Below are 24677 nucleotides of genomic sequence, written 5' to 3'. Positions count from 1 at the left end.
AGTCCCCATTCTCCATGGTGGTCCAGTTTCAGGAACACCTTGTTTGGGTTTTGGAGAAGAGGCTGACTCAGGAAGTTGAAAGTGATACCTGGGGGCTCCGGGCTTTGGGAAGAGAATGGGGTTCTCAAGTATTCTGTCTGCCATGTTCAGAACCTGGGCCAAGGGAGGAAGATCTGATGAGATGGGAGTCTCCATCTTGCTACATGCATATGTACTTTTCAAGTTCTATCTCACTGGCCACTCTACTTCCTGCTGCAGGCACATACTGTAGTTTGTCTCCTCTCAGTTAGGTGCATACATGTATGTGTGTGTGCATGCCATATATGTCTCTACATACAGGCATTTACTCACGCATGTGTAGCAGGCAGGGGTGCCTCCCCATAAAAAGTCACACAAACACACTGTCTCATTCAATCATACTTCCCCACATGTGGTCATGCAGACAGGACACACAGACACACAGACACACGCAGACAGACACACACACACACACAGTCAGAAAGAGAAAACATCCAATATAGCATTGTTCATTTCAGTTTTCCATTTACAAAATCCAATGGTGAATCCAGGCAGTTAGAAAAAAGAAATGGAGGAAAACCCTCCTGAATGTACCCTATTTACCCCACCCCCGTGGCCCCCCCACCCCACCCCCTGGAAAAGGCACCCCCATCACTATCACTGAGAGAACAGGTACCCTCCCACCCCCAGCCTCTCAGCCACTCTGGCCTGCCTTTCCAGGACAACTCCACAGCCAGGCTCATTAATGTCTCTCCTGCCTAGAGTGCCCTCCCCATTCTTCTGGGGTCAAGGCTTAGGACTAGGGTTTCAATAGGGAAGGAAAAGGGGGTGGATAAATACAGATCTGCCCCGCCCACAGAGAACCTGGGCAAGACCAGGCAAAGGAGTGCCAGCTTGGATCCCCAGTCCACAAGAACTGTCCTTGGTGTGAACCCAGAGTGGACTCTGCCCTGGGAGGGAAGCTTGGGATCACCCACCTGGGGAATCTGGCTACAGTCTGTTCCACTTTGGGAGAAGGTAAGGGTGGAGGGTGGCAAGTCGGGAGCTGAGGACCCGGATGACCAAGGGCTACCACGGAGGGGCTTGAGGGCCCTGAGGCTTGAAGAGGACGAAAAGAGGTTGGATAGGGATGGATTCAAATCCACAGTGCCTTGGAGCTTATCCACTATGAGATACCAAGCCCTCCCCCGCCCCCCAATTTTCATCTTTGGGAGAGTAGTGTGAACCCAGGAGACAATTCTGGGGCTGAATTCCACTCTGATGCCAGGCTCTGGGATCCAGCTACTCTGGGGAGTTCAGCTCTCTCCCTATACTTCCGGGGGGGGGGGTGCTCCTGCCTGTATGGCACCCACATCAGCCCTAGTGGAGCTGGAGTGGATTTCCATCCTTAGAAAGAAGAGCTGGGGGCTGGGGATCCAGGAGGCAGCTCAAGAGAATACAGTCAAGCTCACGTCTCTTCATCTCCAGGCGTGCAGCTCACATCCTGATCTTCACTAGCCTGGGCCCATCCTGAGGGCCCTTCTCCCTCCCCTCCTGGCTTCTCAGATGCTCAAGAAACACTTGGGATGTCTGGACATGGGTAGCAAGAGGAGACTGGGCTTGGGACCAGAGTTAGCCTAAAACAACATTGCACACAACATAGCAATTAAACATCCCTGCTCCCTGGGGACCCTGCACCCCCTTTGGTCCCTCTTGTCAACAGATCAGTTTCCCCCTAAATATCCAGGCCTTGCTAGAGGACTTGGAAGGGGAGGGTGCATGGGAGCAGAGGGGGCCAGAAGAGCTCTGAAAGTCTATTTTACAGGACAAATTTCCCCATTCTAGACAGTGTCAGAAGGAGAGACATTAAAGCAAGAAAGCCTGACTCCTCAGCTGATAGTAGAAAAACCTGCATTTTCACTTTTGTTTTCTTTTTCAGAGAGAGAGAGAGAGAGAGAGAGAGAGAGAGAGAGAGAGAGAATGAGAGAGAGAGGAAAGAGATTGTAGAAGTGGAAAAGGCGGCAGCAGAGACAGGCCCTAGAACTAGAAACACCTCTTTCCCAGTCCCCCACCCCTGGGGAGGTGTTGGCAAAGGTGCCTAGATTCCGGGTGGTTTGAGGGGCTGGGGCTGGAGCTCAGAAAGAAAGGCTCCTGCATGGGGCCCTACCCCTCCCTTTCTGTTAGCCCCATCATGGTGGCCATGACCTTCACCCTGTCTGTCTGCCTATCAGCCTGCTTCACATGACACAGTAGGGTTCTCTGGGAGCTGGGGCACCTCCTGTGCCCCAGCAGGGGGCGTGAGTCCTCAGGCACTTCTTGAGGTCCTTGTTGAGCAGGAAGCAGACGATCGGGTTGACGGCAGCCTGGGCGAAGCTCATCCAAACAGCAGTGGCCAGGTAACGGTGGGGCACAGCGCAGGCTTTAACAAACACTCGCCAGTAGCAGGCCACGATGTAAGGTGACCAGAGGAGCAAGAAGAGCAGTGTGATCGCGTAGAACATGCGGCCCAGCTGCTTCTCACCCTTGACCTCGTCCATGCCCAGCAGCCGCCGGCTGGCTGCATGCCCATTCTGCCGGATACCCAGCAGGGTTGGTGGCATGGGCCCACGGCCAAAGCCAGCGATCCAGTTGGCAGCAGCCTGGCCGGTGGCCCCAGGGCCATGGAATGTCCAGTTCTGGCTAATGGCTGGCACCATCTGCACTGGCTTCATCTTGCGGTGACGATACTCAAAGAGGAGCAGTTTGCCATAGACAGCATGTGTGGCTGCCATGAGCACGGCCAACATAAGCATGAAACCCAGCGTGTCATTGGCCTTGAAGTAACGATGCTCAAAGATGCACTGGTCCTCCTCACGGATAAACTTGTAGGTGCCCACGTCGAAGACGGGTGGGAAGGCCATGGCCACAGACAGGGTCCAGGCCATGCAGATGACGGCTGCACATGTCCAGAGTGTCATGCGTTTGGCATAGAAGCGGTGGTGGGCGATGGCCATGTAGCGGGTGACGCTGATGCAGAACAGCATGAAGGCCGCATGGAAGCAAAAGAGCACAGCCATAAAGGCCACAATCTTGCAGCTGAGCGCACTGAAGGTCCATGAGGAGCCGTGGCGCACAGAAGCCAGCACAAAGGGAAAGCAGACGGCAGAGCGGATGCCGTCGGCCAGGCACAGGTCCAGGAGAAAGTAGTAAGGAGCCTTGTGCAGGGCACGCTCCTTGAGCACCAGCAGGGACAAGATGGCGTTGCCCGCCAGGCTCACGCACATGATCAGTCCCAGCAGCACCAGCTTGACATACGCCGATGCTGATGGTGGGGACAGAGCACCGCTCACCTCCTCGGGCTCTCCAGTGGTGTTGGCCATAATGAAGGGCAGGGGGTGCTCCCAACCCTATGGAGTCAGCCAGCCCGGTACTCGATGGGCTCTGGGGGACTCCATCAGTTGTCCTGCTGGGCTGCACCTGCAAATGGGGGTAGTGGGAGAGACACAGACATAGAGACAGAGAGATGAGGGTAAGAGAGAGAGAGAGAGAGAGAGAGAGAGAGAGAGAGAGAGAGAGAGGAGAAAACACACAGAGGTACAGAGAAGGAGTGAGAAAGGATAGACCAAAGAGATGGAAAACGGCAACAAAGATTTAATGGGTAAAAAATTGAGACAGAAATGGAGGGGATAAAAAGAGAGAGACAGAAAGGGGAAAAGAAGGTGAGAGAGGGACAGAGAGGGAGAGGGACAGGGTGATAGGGGAGAGGAGGAGAGAGGGAGAAGAGGAGAGAGGGAAAAGAGGGCGGGAGAGAAACAAGACAGAGACAGGAAGAAACAGATGCAAAGAAAAAGTGAAGAAGAAAAAGAAAGGGCAGTGTTAGCGTGTCTGTGTAGCCACCTCCCCATGTCCCCACCCCTGCTTACTCCCTGGCTGGTGTCAGGCCCTGTCCCTGGCCCACTGCTGCTTCTATCCTGTCCTTGCTGAGTGAGGGCACTTCATATCTTTAGGTGTCCTTGGTTACCTGTTTGCTATGTTGATGGGTCTGTGGGGCAGGGATGTTGATGTGGCTCTTTTCCCTTTTTAAAAAAACACACAAACATTTTTATTGATTTCAGAGAGGAAGGGAGAGGGAGAGAGAGAAACATCAATGATGAGAGAGAATCATTGATCAGCTGCCTCCTGCATGCCCCACACTGGGCATACAGCCAGCAACCCAGGTATGCACCCTGACCGGGAAGCAAACTGTGACCTGCTGGTTCATAGGTCCATGTTCAACCACTCAGCCATGCCAGCCAGGCTCTTCTCCCTTTTTTATTGCCATCCACATTGCAATGCAGCATGCACACACACACACACACACACACACACACACGGCTGAATCAAAAGTTTCACAGAACAGTACTGAGTCTATGTCTAATATACTCTCATTAGTTTCTACTCTATTTCATTCTTTTGGTTGTTTTTTGTTGTTCTTGTTAATACTGGTAGCCACTCATTAAATAGGTGTATTTATTCATGATCAGGAATGCGCTTAGCCTGCTTAAGGAGCAGTGGGAAAACCCAGTGTGGTTGGAATAGGGCAGTAATAGAAAGTAAGGTGGTAGAGGTGTCCAAGGCCAGGTCATGGAGGGCTGTGGGCGATGACGAGGACTTGGGTTTTTAGTTTAAGTAAGGCAGATACTGTGTGAATATAAAGATGTAGATATGCTTGTGTGTATTCCTTCATTGAAAAACCATTTATTGCCCTGGCTGGGTCGCTAAGTGGTTAGAGCATCATCCCAATAGGTCAAGGTTGTGGGTTTGATTCCCAGTCACAGCACATACAAGAAGCAACCAATGAAGGCATACATAAGTGGAACAACAAATCAATCTCTCTCTCTCTCTCTCTCTCTCTCTCTCTCTCTCTCTATCTCTCTCATAAATAAAATATTTTTTTTAAAAAAAGAGAAACCGCCGAAACCGGTTTGGCTCAGTGGATAGAGCGTCGGCCTGCGGACTGAAGGGTCCCAGGTTCGATTCCGGTCAAGGGCATGTACCTGGGTTGCGGGCACATCCCCAGTAGGAGATGTGCAGGAGGCAGCTGATCGATGTTTCTCTCTCATCAATGTTTCTGACTCTCTATCTCTCTCCCTTCCTCTCTCTGTAAAAAATGAATAAAATATATTGAAAAAGAGAGAGAGAAACCATTTATTATCTATTGTGTGCCAGGCATGGTGGATGCAGCTGTGAACCAGAAAAGGATCCCTGCCCTTGTGGAGCTGACATTCTAGATTAAAAAAAAAAGAAGATACATGGATGAAGTATAGTAGGTCAGATAATGATAAATTCCTACAAATAAAAAAGGAGGAGAGGGGGATAGGACGTGTTGGGGGGGTGAGATGCAATTTTTGATGAGGTGGACAGGAAAGGTTTTATAGAGGTGTCATCTGAACAATGATCTGAAGGAGGGGAGAGAGTTACTCATGTGGGTATCTGGGGGAAGAGAAGTCCAGGCAGAGGGAACAGCCAGAGCAAAGGCCCTGAGGTGGGACCACAGATGGTACGTTTGAAGAAGCACAGAAGGCCACTGTGGGTGGAACAGAGTGAGTAAGGGGCAAGTGATGTGAGGTGCGGTCACAAAGGTGGCAAGGCCAGATCACGTAGGCATGGTGGGAACTTTGACTTCTATTCTGAGTGAGGTGGGAGCCATAGGAGGGGCCGTGAGCAGAGGTCAGATATGATATGACTAGGGATTGAACGGGATCCTGCTTGCTGCTATGAGGAGCACAGACCATGAGGACAAGTGTGGAAGTTGGGAGACTAGTTAGGAGGCTCCTGCAGTAATCTGGGTGAAAAATAAGAGCACCTCCATGCCTTTTGCCCTGCTTTAGTTCTTTTTCCTAGAATTTATCTTTTAAAAATACATATATTTTTATTGATTTCAGAGTGGGAGAGGGAGAGAGAGATAGAAACATCAATGATGAGAAAGAGTCATTGATTGGCTGCCTCCTGCACACCCGCTGCTGGGGATCGAGCCCACAACCCAGGCATGTGCCCTGACCCAGAATCTAACCAGGACTTCTTGATTCCTAGGTCGATGCTCAACCATTGAGCCATGCTGGTCAGGCTAGAATTTATCTCTTTTAACACACTGTATTAATTTACTTAAAAATTTTATGTTTTTATTAATTTCAGAGTGGAAGGGACAGAAATATAGAAGCATCAATGATTAGAGAGAATCATTGATCAGCGGCCTCCTGCACATCCCACACTGGGGCTCGAGCCTGCAACTCAGGCATGTGCCCTGACCGGGAATTGAACTGTGACCTCCTGGTTCATAGGTTGATACTCAACCACTGAGCCATGCTGGCCGGCTTAATTTACCTTTAAATTTTGCTTTATTGTCTGTCTCTCCCTATGAGAACAAAAGCTCCACAGGGCAGGGCTTATAGACTCACACACTCTCCAATTGACTGAGGGACTAAATGGGCTGGTGGCTCAGGGAGGGCTGCTTGGAAGCATCCAGGTAGTATTTGCTGAGAGAGCAGCCAATCAATGATTCTCTCTCATCATTGATGTTTCTATGTTTCTCTCCCTCTCCCACCCTGAAATCAATACAAATATATTTATTTTTAAAAAGAGATAACTTCTAGGAAAAGAACTAAAGCAGGGCAGTGCATGAGTGGGAGGGCACAGGCAACACTGGGCAGGAAACAGGTAGAATCCTGGTGTGTGCAGGCTGGGGCAGAGGGTATGGGATTTGATAAGATAACAGGGAAGGTTCAAGAGGGAAGGTTACAAGGCAGACACTGGAAAAGACCAGAGTTACTTTTGAGGCTGGGATGAACTTGAGGTTGGTAAAGGCGGGACTTGAGTGGGTGTCTTTCTAACCCCTCCTCTCTCAGGAAAAAGTGTCCCATCTGCATTGTTTTCCAGCTCAATCCAACCTGGTCTGCCACAGCTAGCCGGGGCCAGGCTTGTTGATGGCACCCGGAAGTCTCAGAACCAGTGCCAATCGGCCACAAGAAGGTGCTGGGGCAGGGACACAGGGGAAATGCGTTGACAGGTCCCTTTCCGTTGGCCCTCAAGGCCTGATAGTTCCCATAGAACTGTGGACCAGCCAACAGACAGCTGGCTATGTGTAAATGTGTACATACATACACACACACACACACACACACACACACACACACACCTACCTTAGCCTTGAGAGGAGATAGGGTAGGAAGTTAAAGAGACAAAAATGGAGTGTAAGAGAGAGTCAAAGAGCCGCATGGAGTAACAGAGAAGAGAAAGAGATAGGAGCAGAGAGAGAGACAGAGGGAGAGGAAGGTGGGGGGAGAGAGACAGAGACAAAAGAAAGGGGAGACAGCCTTACACACAGAGAGGAAGAGATAAAAAGAGAAACAGAAAGGGGAAGAAGAGAAAAAGGGAGTGAGACAAAAGAAATAGAGGTACACAGAGAGAAAAGGAAAGAGTGGGAGAGAGATAAAAAATAAAGACAGAGATAGAGATACAAAAAATAGAGATAGTGAGGGAGAAAGACAGAGATAGAGAGAAAGAGACAGAAAACAAAACAAAACAGAAACAGCCAGAAAAGGAGGGACAAAGGGAGGGAGGGAGAGAGATAGGTAGATATTGAGGTAGATAGATAGCAGGGGAGGGAGAAAACCAGGAAACAAAGAAAGATATAGAGAAATAGAGATGGGGTGGGGGAGTGAGAGACAGATGAAGAGAGGGGGGTGGAGATAGAGGCAGAGAAAGAGAGAGGCAGCAATAAAGATGAAGATACAGAGAGGGGGACATGGAGACATACTAAGACCAAGAAGGTGGATAATGTGTACATAGTCCAGAATGAAAACAAAAGCAAATGCTAAAATAAAACAAAAGAAAAAAAGAATAGCAGTAAAGGAACAAAACCCTGGTGTTGCTTGGAAAGCTGGGGCACTTATATAAGTCACTGAGGAGAGAGTTCTTCTGAGCACAGACTCAGCCTGGTGCCCAGACGTCTTTAGACACAGATACACAAGACACCTGCACACTCACACTGACACACAGCCTACTGCAATGGAGACCCATGGACAGCAACCAGCTCACACATAGGGACATCGTGCCTGCGCGCGCGCGTGCACACACACACACACACACACACACACACACACACACGGAGGGCGTACCATGTACGCTGCCTTAGTCGCACAGGTACAGTGTACCCGGCCTAAACGCCAGTGCTTCGTCCTCAATTGAGGCATTACTGCCCCCTAGGGGACATTTTCGAAATTTGTAGGTGCATTTTTGGTTGTCACCATGCTGGGGTGTAGGGTGTCATTCTAACATTTAGGGGTACCAGGTGAGGATACTGGCGATCCAACAATGTGTGGGGCAGTCCCACACAGCCAACATATTGTCCCGTATCCCCCAGGACTTTGGATTTGTAAGGAACTGAACCTAGAATCTACCTCTATTTCAGAGATAAACACAATTTCCCTCATTTTTAATATACAGTAGGTCCTCGAATAAGGTTTCATTCAATGTTGTATGGTTATAACGTTGACAAGATGCATTTAGGAACTTAAATCTTGTTTACATCAGTCAGCCTGTGGTAAAACTGGTTTTGTTATATGTCATTTTGCCACAATTTCAAGAACCCATTGATGATGTTAAGCGAGGATTTACTACACTCAGAATGATCCAGGAGTGTGGCTAAGTTCACAGGAGACTGTATTTTGTTTTGTGGAGCACTTTCCTTGAGCTGTTTGATATTTCAGAAAAATCTTAGCCCTAAGCTTTTGCCTGTCATTTTCCTGCAGTTTTTACAAGGGGCAGCTTCTGATTTCCCCCTTCTTAATCCATGTAATCAGTGTAAGATGTTACATACCTCTAACTACTTCTTTGAATCTCCTGGGGAGGGTTTATGGCCAAGCACTTACATATTAAAATACAAATTATTTTCTTATAAACCACTTCCTTTTTATTTCTTATTTATTTGTACTAGAGTTAATACAATATGACTATTGTATAAAATACTATATGGATTTTCTTTTGAAAGTGTATGTGGAGAAAGATTCTATTATTTAAGAACTTCGTGTACAGATAGTAAAGAGGCATTGCAAAATGTTACATAAAAGAGGGTGTTGGGTATAAGAGGGCTGAGAATTACATACACAGTCAGAGACACTCACACATATACTTGTGCAATGGTTCATAAACCCACAATTATAACCCCCCTCAAATACACACACGTGAACTCTCAAATCCTGACAGATACACACCTGTAAACCTACTCACTGTCACACATAGACTCAGATATTCCCTTTGTATCAATGTACCTGCTTATTCAAATCCTCTCACATATCCAGACAAGCTCTTCCAACACAGGTATGCAACCAGTGGCATACCTATATCGTCACATATACAAACACTATTACACACATTAACAGTCAGCTTCAAAGTCACTTACACAGGCCACCATGCTCACATGCACTTGAACCTTGCTATACACATATACAAAACACAAAGAGAAAAACTGCCCATGTGTACAATCATACTCACAGACATGTGTACACACACAAACTTGCTCACAATGCACATACACTTACATGATATACACATCTTGCAACAGGTATACACCAAGAGGTAGTCCTGCTCATGTGCAGACAAGCCAAGCCCTGCACACGCAAGTGGAAACATTAGCAGATCTGCCAGGCTGGTGGGCACCTGCCACAGCAGGGGGCCAGAACAATATGTGATTCTTGTTCATCTTCAGTGAGGTTTTATTGGTTTTCCCCATAAGTATACAATGTTTGTTTTTCTTTTAATTTGATCGCATTTTTATTGTTTCACAACTATTTTTCCTACAGAAATAGAAGGGTTGTGTGATTGTTGCTATTATTACTATTATATGGTATTAGGTGTTCCTAAGAGGAATATAATTAGCTTGCTAATTTCCTTCATCGTTGCTTCTTTATAAAAGAAACTGTTTTCTTCTAGAACATTTGAGACAGAAAAAAGTAGAAAGAATCCTGTAATGAACCTCAGTGCACCTATCACCCAGGTTCACCAATGACCAACTCATAGGGTCTTATTTCACCTATAACCTCACACACTGCCCCCACTTACAGAATATTTTGAAGCATATCTATTATACCATTTTATTCATAAGTATTTTAGTATTTTTAAAAGAATACATTTAAAAACATTAAAATAATACCATATTGCCAAAACCGGTTTGGCTCAGTGGATGGAGCGTCGGTCTGCGGACTGGAAGGTCCCAGGTTCGATTCCGGTCAAGGGCATGTACCTTGGTTGCAGGCATATCCCCAGTGGGGGATGTGCAGGAGGCAGCTGGTCGATGTTTCTCTCTCATCGATGTTTCTAACTCTCTATCTCTCTCCATTCCTCTCTGTAGAAAATCAATAAAATATATTTTTAAAAAATAAAATAAAATAATACCATATTTTTATTATTTCTTAGAGTATTCATTTACTTGCTATTGGCTTTTAATACTAACAATTAGCCAAATCTGATTCTTGGTGGAATGTCATAATTAGTTATTATCCTTTGTTTTTAGATAAAAATATTTGTCAGTAAATGAATGAAGCCTGACTGTAGTTGAATGGAATTGATTCATTAAAGAGAAAGCTAGGCTTTTATGGCTGCTTTCTTAACACTGCAAAGGACCTAAAATTTGTTCACTGAAAAACTCAGTTTTCAGAAGTCACAAAGCTCGGCTGACCCCTTCAATATTTTATTATATATATATATATATATATATATATATATATATATATATATATATTTTAAGAGAGAGTGGAAGGGAGAGGGAGAGACAGACAGAGACATCAAAGTGAGAGAGACACATGGATTGGTTGCCTCTTTCATGTGACTGGACAAGGATTGAGCCTGCAACTGAGGTACATGCCCTTGACTGGGAATCAAACCCAAGATCCTTCCATCTGCGGGGCCAACGTTCTATCCACTGAGCCAAACTGGCTAGGGCTCTTCAATGTTTTATATTCAAGTAAATTCAATTGTTAAGAAATTTTTTCCCCCATCGTGATGGACTTTTTTTTTTTATTATTAAAGCTGGAAAATCAGGAGACTCACAGGACAAACACAGGAATTTCCCATCCCCAAAAAATCCGGGATGTCCATAATTTAAGCAATCTACCGAAGATTGTCTCAAATTTGCATTTAGCTGCCCAATTAGTCCTTTCTTTCTCAGCCTAAATGTCTGATTTGTGTGGAAAAGTTATCAAAAGAAACTTCATTTCTTAGTAGGCTATGTTGGTCAACTGACCACAAAACATTATCACACAGAGAAAGATCTGGACTTCTTAAAGCATCTGGAAGTGCAAATTAAGAAACCAAGGCTCATTTATGAGATGGATTAGAACATTTTTAGATAGAGCTCAACCAGCTAGTGACAGGGTTACAAGATTAGCAAGTAAACCTAAGATGCCCTTCCCAGTAGAATCTCACATGTTAGCAGTCTGCCAGGAAATTGTCCACACTATACTTGAAACCCAGGAGGTAAAAATAGGAAAGGGGCCACTTTCAATGATTGCTATTAGGAGATAGTGTAGACAGGTCAAAGGACATCAAGATGACATTAACCCAGAAGACTACTGAATCAAAGAGTTTTCATTTTACATTGATGCATCTCTGGATGTTAACTAATTGTCATGGTTCAGAGGATTAGTCAGAAACCCTGAAGAGACATGCAAGAAGCACTGAAAAAACTAAGGTTGAAATTCAAGGTGATACATATTTTGAAATATTGTGGAAACTACATATGTCTGTGAACTGGTGCTGTTTTTGTGATGGCAGGAAATTTATATCTGGAATTTGTTCTGAAAACACTGAGATTCATTCACCGAGGAGCCCTTAACTTATAAAGCTTGCCTGTAGCCCGATGGTGTGGGTCAGTGGTTGAGGGTCGACCTTTGGAACCAGGAAGTTAGGGTTTGATTCCGAGTCAGGGCACATGCCTGTGTTGCAGGTTTGATCCTCAGTGGGGTGTGTGCAGGAGGCAGCCAATCAATGATTCTCATCATTGATGTTTCTCTCTTTCCCTCTCCCTTGCTCTCTGAAATCAATAGAAATTATATATATATATGGTTGCCTATAGGTTTAATGTCCACAGTAAATGATCCTAGGTGAATTTAATTAAATTCAAAGCACCACCCACCTGCATGTCAGCTTTCTGTGAAGCAGTGGGATCAGTACACCCCTCTCTATTGCTTTAAACCTAAGTGTGTAAGGATTTGGTAAAAGATTTATGAGTCAAAAGAAGGTTCAGCATTTCTTTGTGAACGATCATCACGTTGCAGATTTGATGCTTACTGGTTTAAACAAATGGCATTTTGAGCACATGAATAAAATTATATAAAAATTTTTAAGACGCTAAAAAATATGTAAAGGTGTACTGACAAGGTTGCTTTTTTTAAAAGTACAATGACAAGGTTTATGGATTCAAAGCCAAACTTCAACTTAGAAGCAGTAAGGTCAAGCATGGCTCCCTGGATGATGGTTAGTTGGCATTAGAAGCTGAATACTAAAAAGAGACTTATTAAGACAAGTGGAGTAATGTCTGTGTCTACTTAGGGGGGAAGCTTCATGATTATTTTGAAGTACTCAAAATGAAAATTTTCTGTTGGATTCAAAACTTATGAGCATTCCTTGCAAGAAATTTCAACATTACATTTGACTGAAAGAAAAGAAAAAGGCATTAGATTTAAAGGCATTTGTGCTTTAAAGCCACCTTTGAAGCACAAAATTCAAAGACTACGAATTATCCAAGTTCTGCTTATTGATGAGAAAGGAGTTTTAACCAATTAAAAACATACTCTTCAAAAAAGATAGAAAAAGAAAAAAAGAAAGAAAGAAAGAAAGAAAGAAAGAAAGAAAGAAAGAAAGAAAGAAAGAAAGAAAGAAAGAAAATACTATTTCACCTATTTGACCATTTGCTGCCACCTACTTAATGCAAGCAGTTTCCTGTTGATGGTGACTACCAAGAGATAGAAGCGATCATGTAGCTATTTTGGGCATAAAACCTGGGTTTCTGCCTGGCCATGGCAAGAACAAGTGAGTTATCAAAGGGAGGTGAAATGAGGAGGCACGAACAAACAATTGTTCCATTTCTTTGGAAAGGTTGGTATCATCAGCCATATTCAACACTAGAAACTGCATCTGATGCTTCAAAAATGGTACTTGATGACTCCAAAGTTCATGCCTTTGAGGTGAGCTTTGCTGATCTGCAGAACTACGCACTTCGTTTCAGACATTCAAGCTAATTATTGAGGGCATTGGGGCAAATTGTGCCTGAGCATCCTCCATGGAATGGATCTTACCTTCAACAACATGCCTTCCAAGATCAAGGAGTGGCAGGCCATGATGGAAGCTTATATCCATGTCAAAACTGGTTATTTTAATTTATTTGGGGTGTGTGTGCGTTTACCAAGAAACAAAATAACTTAATGTAGATCTATGCTCAGCACCAAGTGATTTACCAATCATGATAAAAATGACCATAAATGAATTAAATGACCAAAAAGTAAATCAAGGCCATCAGACCAAAGTCTCAGAATTATGTTGACCACTACTAATTTGCGTGAGGGAATAAAAAAGTTATAGTTCCAGAAGTGAGTCAAGTGTGCTATGAGAAAATTTCATTTCAAAGTTGTAATCAAATTTTATAAATTCCCTAAAACGTTGCATTTTTGTTTTTCTTACCAATTTACAAATTAATAATATCAAGAAAATGTAAGGAATTTATTTTCATCAAACCCCAGTACCCCTAAATTAAATCCTCTTCAGTTTACTCCAGTGTGCCATATACCTATTTCACCTTCTCTGTGTGCTGGGTTACTAATGCCCTAGCACATTACATCGAGTCACATTGCATAGACACACTAGCATACACAGACAGATACATGCACACAGGCACATGCGCACACGGAGATTCAAATTTGCATTCCCTTTCAGACTTATATCAGCCAATAAGTGCAGCGAAGTGCACACACACACACATACACCCTTCCATAGAAATATAGGCGTAGGCAGAGACACATTCACCATTCACATGGACATACGTGCAGACACATACACCTACAAACCAAATCGTATGGACCCACACGCTGTCAGACATAGTCATGAATGCACGGAACTGACATTCATTTAGACACAGGCAAGTCCTGCTCACATCCTCCAGATCCAGGCCTTCCCCCACCTTATGCTCTTACGCTAAGGTATTAAAACCCACTCTCTTGCCGAAACCGGTTTGGCTCAGTGGATAGAGCGTCGGCCTGCGGACTGAAAGGTCCCAGGTTTGATTCCGGTCAAGGGCATGTACCTGGGTTGCGGGCACATCCCCAGTGGGAGATGTGCAGGAGGCAGCTGAGGCAGCTGATCGATGTTTCTCTCTCATCGATGTTTCTAGCTTTCTATCTCTCTCCCTTCCTCTCTGTGAAAAATCAATAAAATATATATTTTTTAAAAAAACCCCACTCTCTTATACAAACTCTGCCCTCCCACACATACACATACACATACACATACACATACACATACACATACACACAGTATAAAAATTGCCCCTGGCACATATACATACAGTACAGACATGCTTGCACATACAGGCACATCGCTCAGGCTCACTGCTACACACACAGAAGCAGGCAGGCATGGGGAGCAGTGCAGACTCATGCATTTATACCCACAGAGCCACTCATGCTTATAAACACAGATAGGAACAAACTCTCTGATGCACACACCCATTCACACCTACACATACACTCACACAACAGAGATACACATATCCTAGCACATGGCCAGATAGGCACAAATCTTTTACACACACACACACACACACACACTTACATCATCACATATAAGCGTGGATACCAACATTCTTACATTTATAGACCCTCACAACAGAGATTCATAAGCACACATTTACATTCTAACCACTACAAACATGTTTACATATTCAGATAAAAAGACACTCTCACACATGCACACACACATATGCAGGCACATCAGCAATGAAGGTAACACCTGCACTCACATGGACACAACACTGCCACAAATACAGGTGTGTGCACTCATACACCAGATGTCCGTGCACTGGGAAATACACACTCAGGACCATACCCCTGCCATCAACCTACTAGACACACACTTCCTTCCTCATACATCCACAGTTGTATACACACACACTGCGACACATAAAAGTACAAACCTAGTTTTATGTACAAACACTCTCACATATACACAGGATCTGCTCATTGTGTCATACATACACATGGATACAGGTGTATAAAATGTGCACACAGAAACAATCCCATTCACACTCCCAGGTGGACACATAATGTTACTTACACATCAGCACATGTAATAATTACAGCACGGGATAACACCCTATTTGGCACAGAGGACTCATTATGTGCCAGGCACTGTCCTAAGCACTTTTCAAATATTAACTCAACCAATCCTCCCCCCCAGAGACAGGCTGTATTATTACCCTTACTTACAAGTAAGAAACTGGAGCTTAGTTGAGGTTAGGTGACTTGCCCAAAGCTGCACAGCTAAAAAATGGCAGAACTAGGATTCAAACTCAGAGTCTGGCTCCAGAGACCTTGCAGATTCAATTTATTCATGTGTAGAAATGCATTCACCTCATGCACATATACATATACACACCATCCTAGCACAAGTATGTGCACACACAAGCCATGTACCAACATGCTCAGGTACAGATGCTCACACATACGCATGTATGTGCTCACAGACACTCCAGCGGAGGTATAGATGCCCTAGGAAAGATTTATATATATATATATATATTCATACACACACTCACAATCACACATACAGACACACCCACACTATCAAACACACAAAACACCCAGATACACCACCTACACAGCATCCAGATAAGTCCACATTTACATACAGATACACCCGCATTTTCAGGTACTTCCCCACCCAAATACACCAAACACTTTTATACAAACTAACCATATTTGCTCACAAGCACACCCCCTGACCTAGTTACATTCACACTCACACACCCTGCACAGATTTAGCTATACACTCTCTCTTTCACGTACCCAGATAACCTGATCTCTTTCTTATACACCATCCAGAAAGAAACCCACATATCCTGCTTAAATATACCCATTCTCATACACCCTGATCCAGCTAGGTGCACATTCTCACACACGCTATTCAGATGCACTCACTTTCACACGCATACTCAATACCGATACAGCTATACTTTCTTGCACACATCCCATCTCAACACACCCACTCTTATACACACACACACACACACACACACCTCAAATACACTTATAGTTACAGACACTCCACCCAGATACAGCCACACTTACACAAACTCCAAACTCAGTATATCCACACTCTTACATACAATATTAAGATACACTCAAACACACCCCCCATCCCAGAGCCCTCATATCCGACCCAAGCACACCTACAATCTCTTACAGACATTATCAAGACACACCCAAAATGAGACACACACCATTCAAAGACACTACACTTACACACACCCGACCCAGACACTCACATTCACAAATTCCCAACTCAAATACATTCACACACAGATACCCACCTACATATAATCCAGAGACACCTACTCACACACAAATCCTATCCATATACATCCAGACTTTCTCATGTTGTTTCTCTGTCTCCTTCTTTGTCTCTCTGTTTCTGTCTGTCTGTCTGTCTTTCTCTCACCCACCTCCCATCAAACACAGCTCTAGTCACATGGCTCTACCCAGATCCATCCACCCTCTCACACACCCTCCAGATTCCTCCCATGTGGACCATTGAGATATAATCACTCCCTACACACATAATCTAGATACACTCCACTACTGTTTATACATCTGCATTTACACACATCCCACTGAGATATAGCCAACTCTCACACATGCCATCCAGGTGCACATCTCCAGACACTCCACTGCCTAGATCCATCCAATGCTCTCAATTCCTCAACACCATCCACACACACCAAACACAAACTTCCCACCCAGATATGCCCCCAAACTCTCTTTCACACCCGCCATCCAGTTATATGCACACTCACATACATACCCAAGTACATACATACCCAGATACAAAACCAAAGCTCTCACACACAGCACACCATCTAGATTACCTTAGCACACGCTCTGCCACCCAAACATACCTGTGCTCTCAACCACCCATCATCCAGATACACTCACATTCAAACACATTCCCTCAAAATACACCCACATACTTTCTCACACACAGCCTAGGTGTACTCATCATCCAGATACACCCACTCACACCCTAATACACCCACACTCACTCCAACCCAATTAAACCCAAACACACCCCATCCAGATACACTCATACACTCCTCCTACCAAACACATCTGTGCTCTCAGACCCCCACCACACTTAGAAACACCTACTCTCTCTTACACATACACACAATCCAGATCCTCCTCCTCCTCTTAATCACCATCATCTAGAATACTCACAGTCCATACACACAATGCAGATACACCCATTCTCTCTCAATACACCCCTACACACCATCCATAGTACCCTCCAATTATATGTACATTCACATACGCCCCCATCCTCACCAAGATGTGCCCAAATTCTCTCTCTGACACACATACACCCCCTAGATATATTCCATCATACACTTTCATTGCCTAGATACACTTGTGCTCTCACCCACCTATACATCATCTAGGTATGCTCTCACTTGAATGCCCCCATCCCATTACACCCATACTCTCTCATACACATACTCTACCCCCAAACACCCACATCCTCTTACACATACAACACAGGTATATCCACATTACCAAACATATATATATATATATAATTCAGATACTCCCACTCTCTCTTGCATCATCCAGATACATCCATCCTCACATACCCCATAAATATACACATCCTCACACATGTTCCCACCCAGCCACACCCAATCGCTTACTCATACGATCTTCCACCCAAATAGGCTGATACTCTCAGAATACCTTACAAACACACCATTTACATACATCCACACTCACATTCATCCTTCCCAAATAAAGGTTTCCCCTTTATCCAAAACTACAGCATTCCTATGAAACCTTTTGTAAGTCGAAATGGTGTAAAGTCAGAAGTATCTCCCTCTTTCTGAAAGTTTGCGTTATGCCACTTTGCTTTTATGAAAAAAAGCCATTACCTTACTAAAGTAGGTCTTTCATGAAAGGGAAATGGCTTAATGAGAACGTTTGGAAAGCGGAGTATACCTGTACACCCAAATATCTCACATATACACCCTAACCAGAAACACCAAGGCTCTCTCTTACATACATACAATGCAAATACTTTCTCTCTCCCTCTGCCTCCCTACTTTCCCCAGATATACTTTCACTTACACATACACATTCACATCTAGATTTCTGCCTGGATGGCATAATTTGGGTGCTTTCTGTGAAAATTATTTATATAGATAAGTATATTCACACACATTCACACATGGGTGTACTCACACATATAAACACTCAGGTGTGTACATACTTGTCAATGAGATGATATATTCATATACAGACATTCTAACACACATAGACTTACACACACAACTGAGCATGTACACCTGTGAGCATATTCACATGCACACAGATTTGTACAGCATTCATTTCTCTCTGTACACAATCAGGCATAAATATATTTAAAAAAAACACACAAATCACAGATGTGCACATCATGCATGTTCCCACATGTTCATGTATCCATATGAGAAGTATGTAAACAAAAGAAGATTCATTTACACTTACATTCCCGGATAGACTTGGACACAAAGGTATGTCCGCACACATGCACACAGGGAAGAAAAATAACATATTCTCACATACTTGTACATCTGCAAAAGAAGAATTGGTAACACTCATCATGACACACACATGCAAAGTCATCCTCATACACACACATACACACTTATAGGCCAATAGTGGCATGGACACACATTCATTTACACTGTTCCACAACATATGTTCCAGAACAAATGATGGTATATAAGCACAACACACATATGCAAATAATTAGAACTGTGAAAACTGGTACATTCACATATCTGTACATTCAGCTAGGTACACACACAGGCATATTCACACACACACACACACTTAGATGTGCATGGGCACAAGAAATATTTAATGCACAAAATATTCACTCAAATGCACACACGGCCAGATGTTAACACATACTAACATAGACACATATATACATTCAGTCACATATCCACCCTCACACTTAGAAATTCAAACAAAACATGAGACATGTGCACTCAAGTATTATGAAATGTAGTTATTCAAGCATACCACAATCAGACATGCACTCACACATAACAGCATACCCACAAACAATGAAACATATACACAAATGCATCTATTCACCTTGCACACAGCCTTTTGTGCAGATATATACAGGTGTACACCTCCCCCAGCCCTACCCATCCATATACATAATCAAATGGGCACACACAAAATATATTTCCATGCACAAAATATGTTTTCACACACTCACCCTTACCCACACAATTAGTTCTCCTTATACTAATGTGGCCATCTACACTAACATTTCCCAATCAGATGTAAACCCAGAGGGCTGTCTACAAACAAAATGTACTTAAGCATGCACACAGACATATACACAATTAAAAATACTGGAGAATCCACATGGACATTCACATACTTACATATGAGGCCTACTCATACATATACATGGCAGACACACCCACATAGAAGCATGTGCACACACATACCCTGTCATACATTCATGGACATATAAACATGCCTTACACTCACAAACATACCATTTAGATGCACCTACACACATATGCACACATGGGCACATACAGATATACATGATCAGATAGAACTAGGCATTCACCTATTTGGACATGTAGTCCCAGACATTCTGAAACCGTCACACTCACACACATACACTCAAAGACAAATTGATGCCACACTCATACAACCAGACATTCAACAGGCTTACCTACTCAGAGCAACACACCTTCATCCAGACTCAGAATCACACATGCCCATTTGCTTACCCAGAGAGACATGCAAAGTCATACCCACTCCCCTATACACACACACACAAGCCTACCCAAACATGCACACACTTGCACACACCTTCACGTGGCCTGCTCACAGACACAGACTAATACACATCCACAGTGCTCATGAACAGACACACAAACACAAACAGACTACACACACAGCCACATTTTCAGTTGCACATACACACCCACACTGAGGGCCAGATGCCTCCGGACCGCAAGCTGGGTCCTTTCCCTTCTGCACCAAATGCTTCTTCAGAAAAGTCTACTCTAGACCTCAAAGCCCCACCCTTCCCTGCCCCCACATAGGGCATTTTCTGGGCCTCAGTCTTTCTCCTCCTCCTCCTCCCCAGCCTTGAGGACCCTTCTCCAGCCACCAACCCTTCACCTAGTGTTCCACCACATGTCCACACCCAGAAACCAGCCAGCAGACCCCACTGTTTCCCCAGCCCAGGCTCTAGGTTAGCAACTCTCTGGGACCCGTCCTCCACAGGTCTGACTGCTGCATGGGCCACACCCCAGCTCTACCCAAAGCCCTGAGATCTCAGAAGCTTCAGCCTTGTCAATAGGCCATGCCAACCACTGACCACAGGCCAAACTCTTGCCAAGTCTCCCCTCAACAGGGAGACGCATACATCACCAGGGCCAGGAATGCTGCAGGCTGCAAGCCAGGCCTCTGCTAGACCATAGGGGGGAGGGGGCAGCTCAAGCCTGTGTGTGTGTGTGTGTGTGTGTGTGTGTGTGTGTGTGTGTTTCTGCACAGACAGGGGACTGGGCAAGTGCAAGAAAAGGAGCCTGGAGTGGGGTGGGGACAGGAGGCTTTGCTCATAGCCACCACTTATCACTCCCTACAAATGAGGAGCTATAACACAGAGCTGATCTGCCTCCACTCTACTACTCCCCATATGTCTACCTGCTGCCCTGTCCAGATCTCTACCAAGACCCTGGAGAAAAGGGGTCAGCCTCTCCCCTGAATAATCAATAACAATATTAATAATGAATAATCAGCAACAGTATTGACTATGAGCTTTGCTGACACTGCTTCAGAGCCACTTCTATACACATCTTTTCTTTCCATGCACCAACTCATTTAGTCACTACACACACCCATGATGGAAGGGTCACCAGTCTCTTTGTCAGATGGGAAAACTGAGGTTTAGTAAGAGGCCCGCTTTCACTAAAGTTGCAGTTAGAGGAAGTGCCCCTGGAGAATCCATGCTCTCCATGTACCAGGCTTTCTTGCCCCTCCAGACATAGAGAACACTGGCCACTATGCACAAGGCTATAAGATCTTGGGGTCCCAGACACAGCATGCATGTCTGAAACAAAGACAGACAGCCTTGAGATGGAGGCTGGGGTCCACACTGTGGGGACAACCATGTTGTGTCTGGCCCCTGCAGGTTGATGTGTGGTGTGGTCCTTGTCCCCACAGAGCCATTAGACAGCCTAGGGCCTGGAAATGCTCCCCGCCCCCTCCCTCACCTTCCTTTTAGCCCTACAGTGTGGCTTCCTCCCCCTATCTTGGAATCGCAGCAATATCTTCGGTGGTGAGTGAGCAAAAGTCTACTACCTGTGGGGAAAAACAGGGGAAGAAGGGAAGGAAGCAATGGAGGGAGGGAGGGAGAGATGAAGGAAAGAAGGAGTGGGGGGTGGTCTGGGCTGGGAGCAGCTTCTCTATCATGTCTACCCACTTGCCTGCTCACACAGACAGGCAGACAATATGCATGCAGGCCAAGGAACCTGGAGGAGAGTGGAAGAGGAGGGAGAGGGAGAGGAGGCAGCTGCAGGAGGCTGAGCCTGCTTAGGGTGCAGGCATTGTGAGGAGAGCACCACCGGCTCCCAGGCATGCCTTCCACAGCTAGCACACAAGGCAATGTTAGCACAGCCTCTTGTCCAAATGCGACCATGATGATAACAGACCCCGTGCTGGGGAAACAGGTGGTGGTACCCTTTCTCATGGGACATTTGGGATTGGGAAAGATGGGGATGGCTAGAGGAATCTCCAAGCTTGGGTGTCCAAGTAGCCCTTGTGATGGAGCAGAAAGAGAGAGAGAGACTAACAGTCAGAGAGAGAGAGAGAGAGAGAGAGAGAGAGAGAGAGAGAGAGAGAGAATGCAGTGATGGAGACTCTGAAATCTGTGTGGGGAGACAGAAGAGAAGTCCCAGCCCCCATCCTTGGTGGAGGGATGCTGACTACTTACCTGGGCTCCTTTCAGCAGGGCTGTCTTGGAATCCAGGGAGGGAGCTCAAGCTGTCTCACCCAGGATAAATCACATCCCAGGCCACATTGTGGGACCCTCCGTGATCTGGCGGCCAGTGACACTCCTGCTTCTGTTGCCGTGGATACAGCTGGGCTGGTCTAAATCGCAGACATCAGGGGAAGCAGGCACCGGAGGGGTGCACTGAGCAGGGCTGGGGGTGTTAGGGAACACCAGGTGGGCAGCACACAGCCTTGGGGTGCCCAGCTAGCTGGCAGGTGGGGGTCCGGGCAGGTGCTTCCCCCACTACACACTCCCACCCCCATCTTCATGCCACCGCCAAGCTGGGAGGGGGCCAGCGCTGGCCCCTGCTACCCGTCTGCCCGTCTGGCTGCCGGTCCCTCCGCCACCCCCCACCCCCCCTGTCTGCCTGCTGGCCGCCGCCTTTTGTCCTCAGAAGACACGGTCCCCGCGGAGCCTCTGCCAAGCCTCTAGCAGATGCTCAGGGTCCGGGGCTCCTCCCTGGGAGCACTTGGGCCATGGCCTGGGAGAGCCCCAGGTTGAGGGGGCTCTCATCCAGGTTCCCCCTGCTCCCTGGGCCTGGAGGGGATGGGGAAGAGGTGCAGGTCCACAGCCAGAGGCAGCAGCAAAGGTGGTGTTGGGGAGGGGATGGACGCCAGAAAGGGGGGTTGGGGTGGAGAGAGAGGCTGGCCTGAGAGCTGTGTCCCGGGTTTTAGATCCGGGTTGAGGAGGGTGGCTCAGAGCATCCGAGGGGGGGTCCTGGTGCAAAACGGGGGCACCACGGGCCTGCCGGAGGGACCCTCCAGGTCTGGGAACCACCGCAGCTCACACAAATCCAGGTTCTAAGATTCCGGGACACTCAGCCTGAATAGAGCATCAATGGGGAGCCCAGGGCCCTCAGCTGGACCCCATCCTGACTGTCCGTCCCCCCTCTCCTCGATTTGCACGGTCCCTACCTCAGGGGCGGGCGGAGGGAGGGAGGAGGGAGGGAGGCAAGGAGAGAGAAGGAGGGAAGGAGGGAGGCTGAGCCGGCAGGGAGACTCCCAGCCGCCAGCCTGGTCCTCCCTGGGGCGGGGCGGGGAGGGGGGGGGGCTGGGGAGGCCGGGAGCAGCCGGCTGGCTGGCTGGCCGACTGGGTGGGGATGCTGGCGTGGCGGCTGTGCTGCCAGGACAATAGCTGGCTGGGGAAGTCAGACTCGGGCTTTTCTGAGATGCTCGAGAGAGGCATGTGTGGAGGTGGGGAGAGGTGGCCAAAAGGCTGCTGAGAGAGAAACTCACAGGGGCTACAAGTGCAGAAGGGACAAGGGTGGGGGCTCTGAGGTTGGGGAGGGGCAGAAAGGTCCTGTGGAAGTTTTGCAAAGGCTTGGGGATGGGAGGGATGCTTAGAGCTCTGAGAGGTGGGGTAGATAACCTTATTTAGAATGGATTCTATGGGCACTTTCCCAGCCAAAACCTAGAGGTGGGCTGGGGGTGGGGGTGGGGGTGGGGGTGGGCAGGGCAGGGAATGCTGCCCAGCTCTGAACAACCCCTCTCAGGAAATCTCCGGTACCACCCTTACCTTCTTGGGGCTGCTAGACTGGCAGGCACCCATACTTAAGTCCATGTTCCAGGACAGCAGAACGGGACAGGTGAAGAGACAGCCTGGTTGGCAGAGATTTGAAGACAAAAACATATTTCTGTGCTGAATGGACTAAATTGGGACCAAATGATGCCATAGTGGATCCCCTAATTTATAGCTCTCAAGAATCCCAATTCTCTCAATATAAGCAATTTCACTTCCTTTCTCCCCCAACCCATTGGTTCACCCACTTTTTAAACATGCTTTATGCTAGGCCCAGGGGTGGCTACTGACAATTTTGGGTGAATCAGACTTGCTCTCTGCCCAACTGTGGTCCTGCAGCCCAACTGTGTCTAAATCCCTTGGAGAGCTTGTGAATGTGGATCCCCAGGCCTACCTCCCAGAAGTACTAATCTAGGAGGTTTGGGATGAAACCCTATTTTGACAAGGTCCTCAGGTAGTAGCTTTTATGTCCACTGAAGTTTGGATACCATACTTTGAAGAGGGAGGAAAACCCATGAGTCAAAGATAAATTCACAATGGAAATTAAAATTTATTTATTTATTTTGAAAAAATATATATTTTATTGACTTTTTTACAGAGAGGAAGGGAGAGGGAGAGTTAGAAACATGGATGAGAGAGAAACATTGATCAGCTGCCTCCTGCACACTCCCTACTGGGGATGTGTCCACAACCAAGGTACATGCCCTTGACCGGAATCGAACCTGGGACCCTTCAGTCCACAGGCCAACGCTCTATCCACTGAGCAAAACCGGCCAGGGCTAAAATTTATTTTGAATTGGCAGTTAATAAAAAGA

The 24677-nt window shown here is 46.2% G+C and overlaps 1 protein-coding gene across 3 annotated transcripts; it reads right to left on the bottom strand.

Moving 5' to 3' along the window:
* Window positions 1–1918: 1918 nt before the first annotated feature.
* On the bottom strand, window positions 1919–23244 carry GPR173 (G protein-coupled receptor 173). Of its 3 annotated transcripts, XM_059678475.1 has the most exons (4): window positions 22285–23244; window positions 21566–21653; window positions 3998–4052; window positions 1919–3453 (listed from the first exon to the last, which is right to left on the bottom strand). In XM_059678475.1, exon 4 carries the CDS (start codon window positions 3354–3356, stop codon window positions 2235–2237), a length of 1122 nt encoding a protein of 373 aa, XP_059534458.1. In that variant the 5' UTR covers window positions 3357–3453; window positions 3998–4052; window positions 21566–21653; window positions 22285–23244; the 3' UTR covers window positions 1919–2234. The 3 variants fall into 3 exon arrangements, with proteins under 3 accessions (XP_059534458.1, XP_059534456.1, XP_059534457.1); XM_059678473.1 differs by lacking the exon at window positions 21566–21653; XM_059678474.1 differs by lacking the exons at window positions 3998–4052; window positions 21566–21653.
* Between the last annotated feature and the right edge of the window lie 1433 nt (window positions 23245–24677).

Source organism: Myotis daubentonii, chromosome X (genome assembly GCF_963259705.1).
Source record: "Myotis daubentonii chromosome X, mMyoDau2.1, whole genome shotgun sequence".
NCBI lineage: Eukaryota > Metazoa > Chordata > Mammalia > Chiroptera > Vespertilionidae > Myotis > Myotis daubentonii.
This window is presented reverse-complemented; position numbering and strand designations above follow the sequence as displayed.

Excerpts from the sequence above, each read along its gene's own strand:
- GPR173 (XM_059678475.1), bottom strand. The coding sequence starts at position 3,356 with ATGGCCAACACCACTGGAGAGCCCGAGGAGGTGAGCGGTGCTCTGTCC.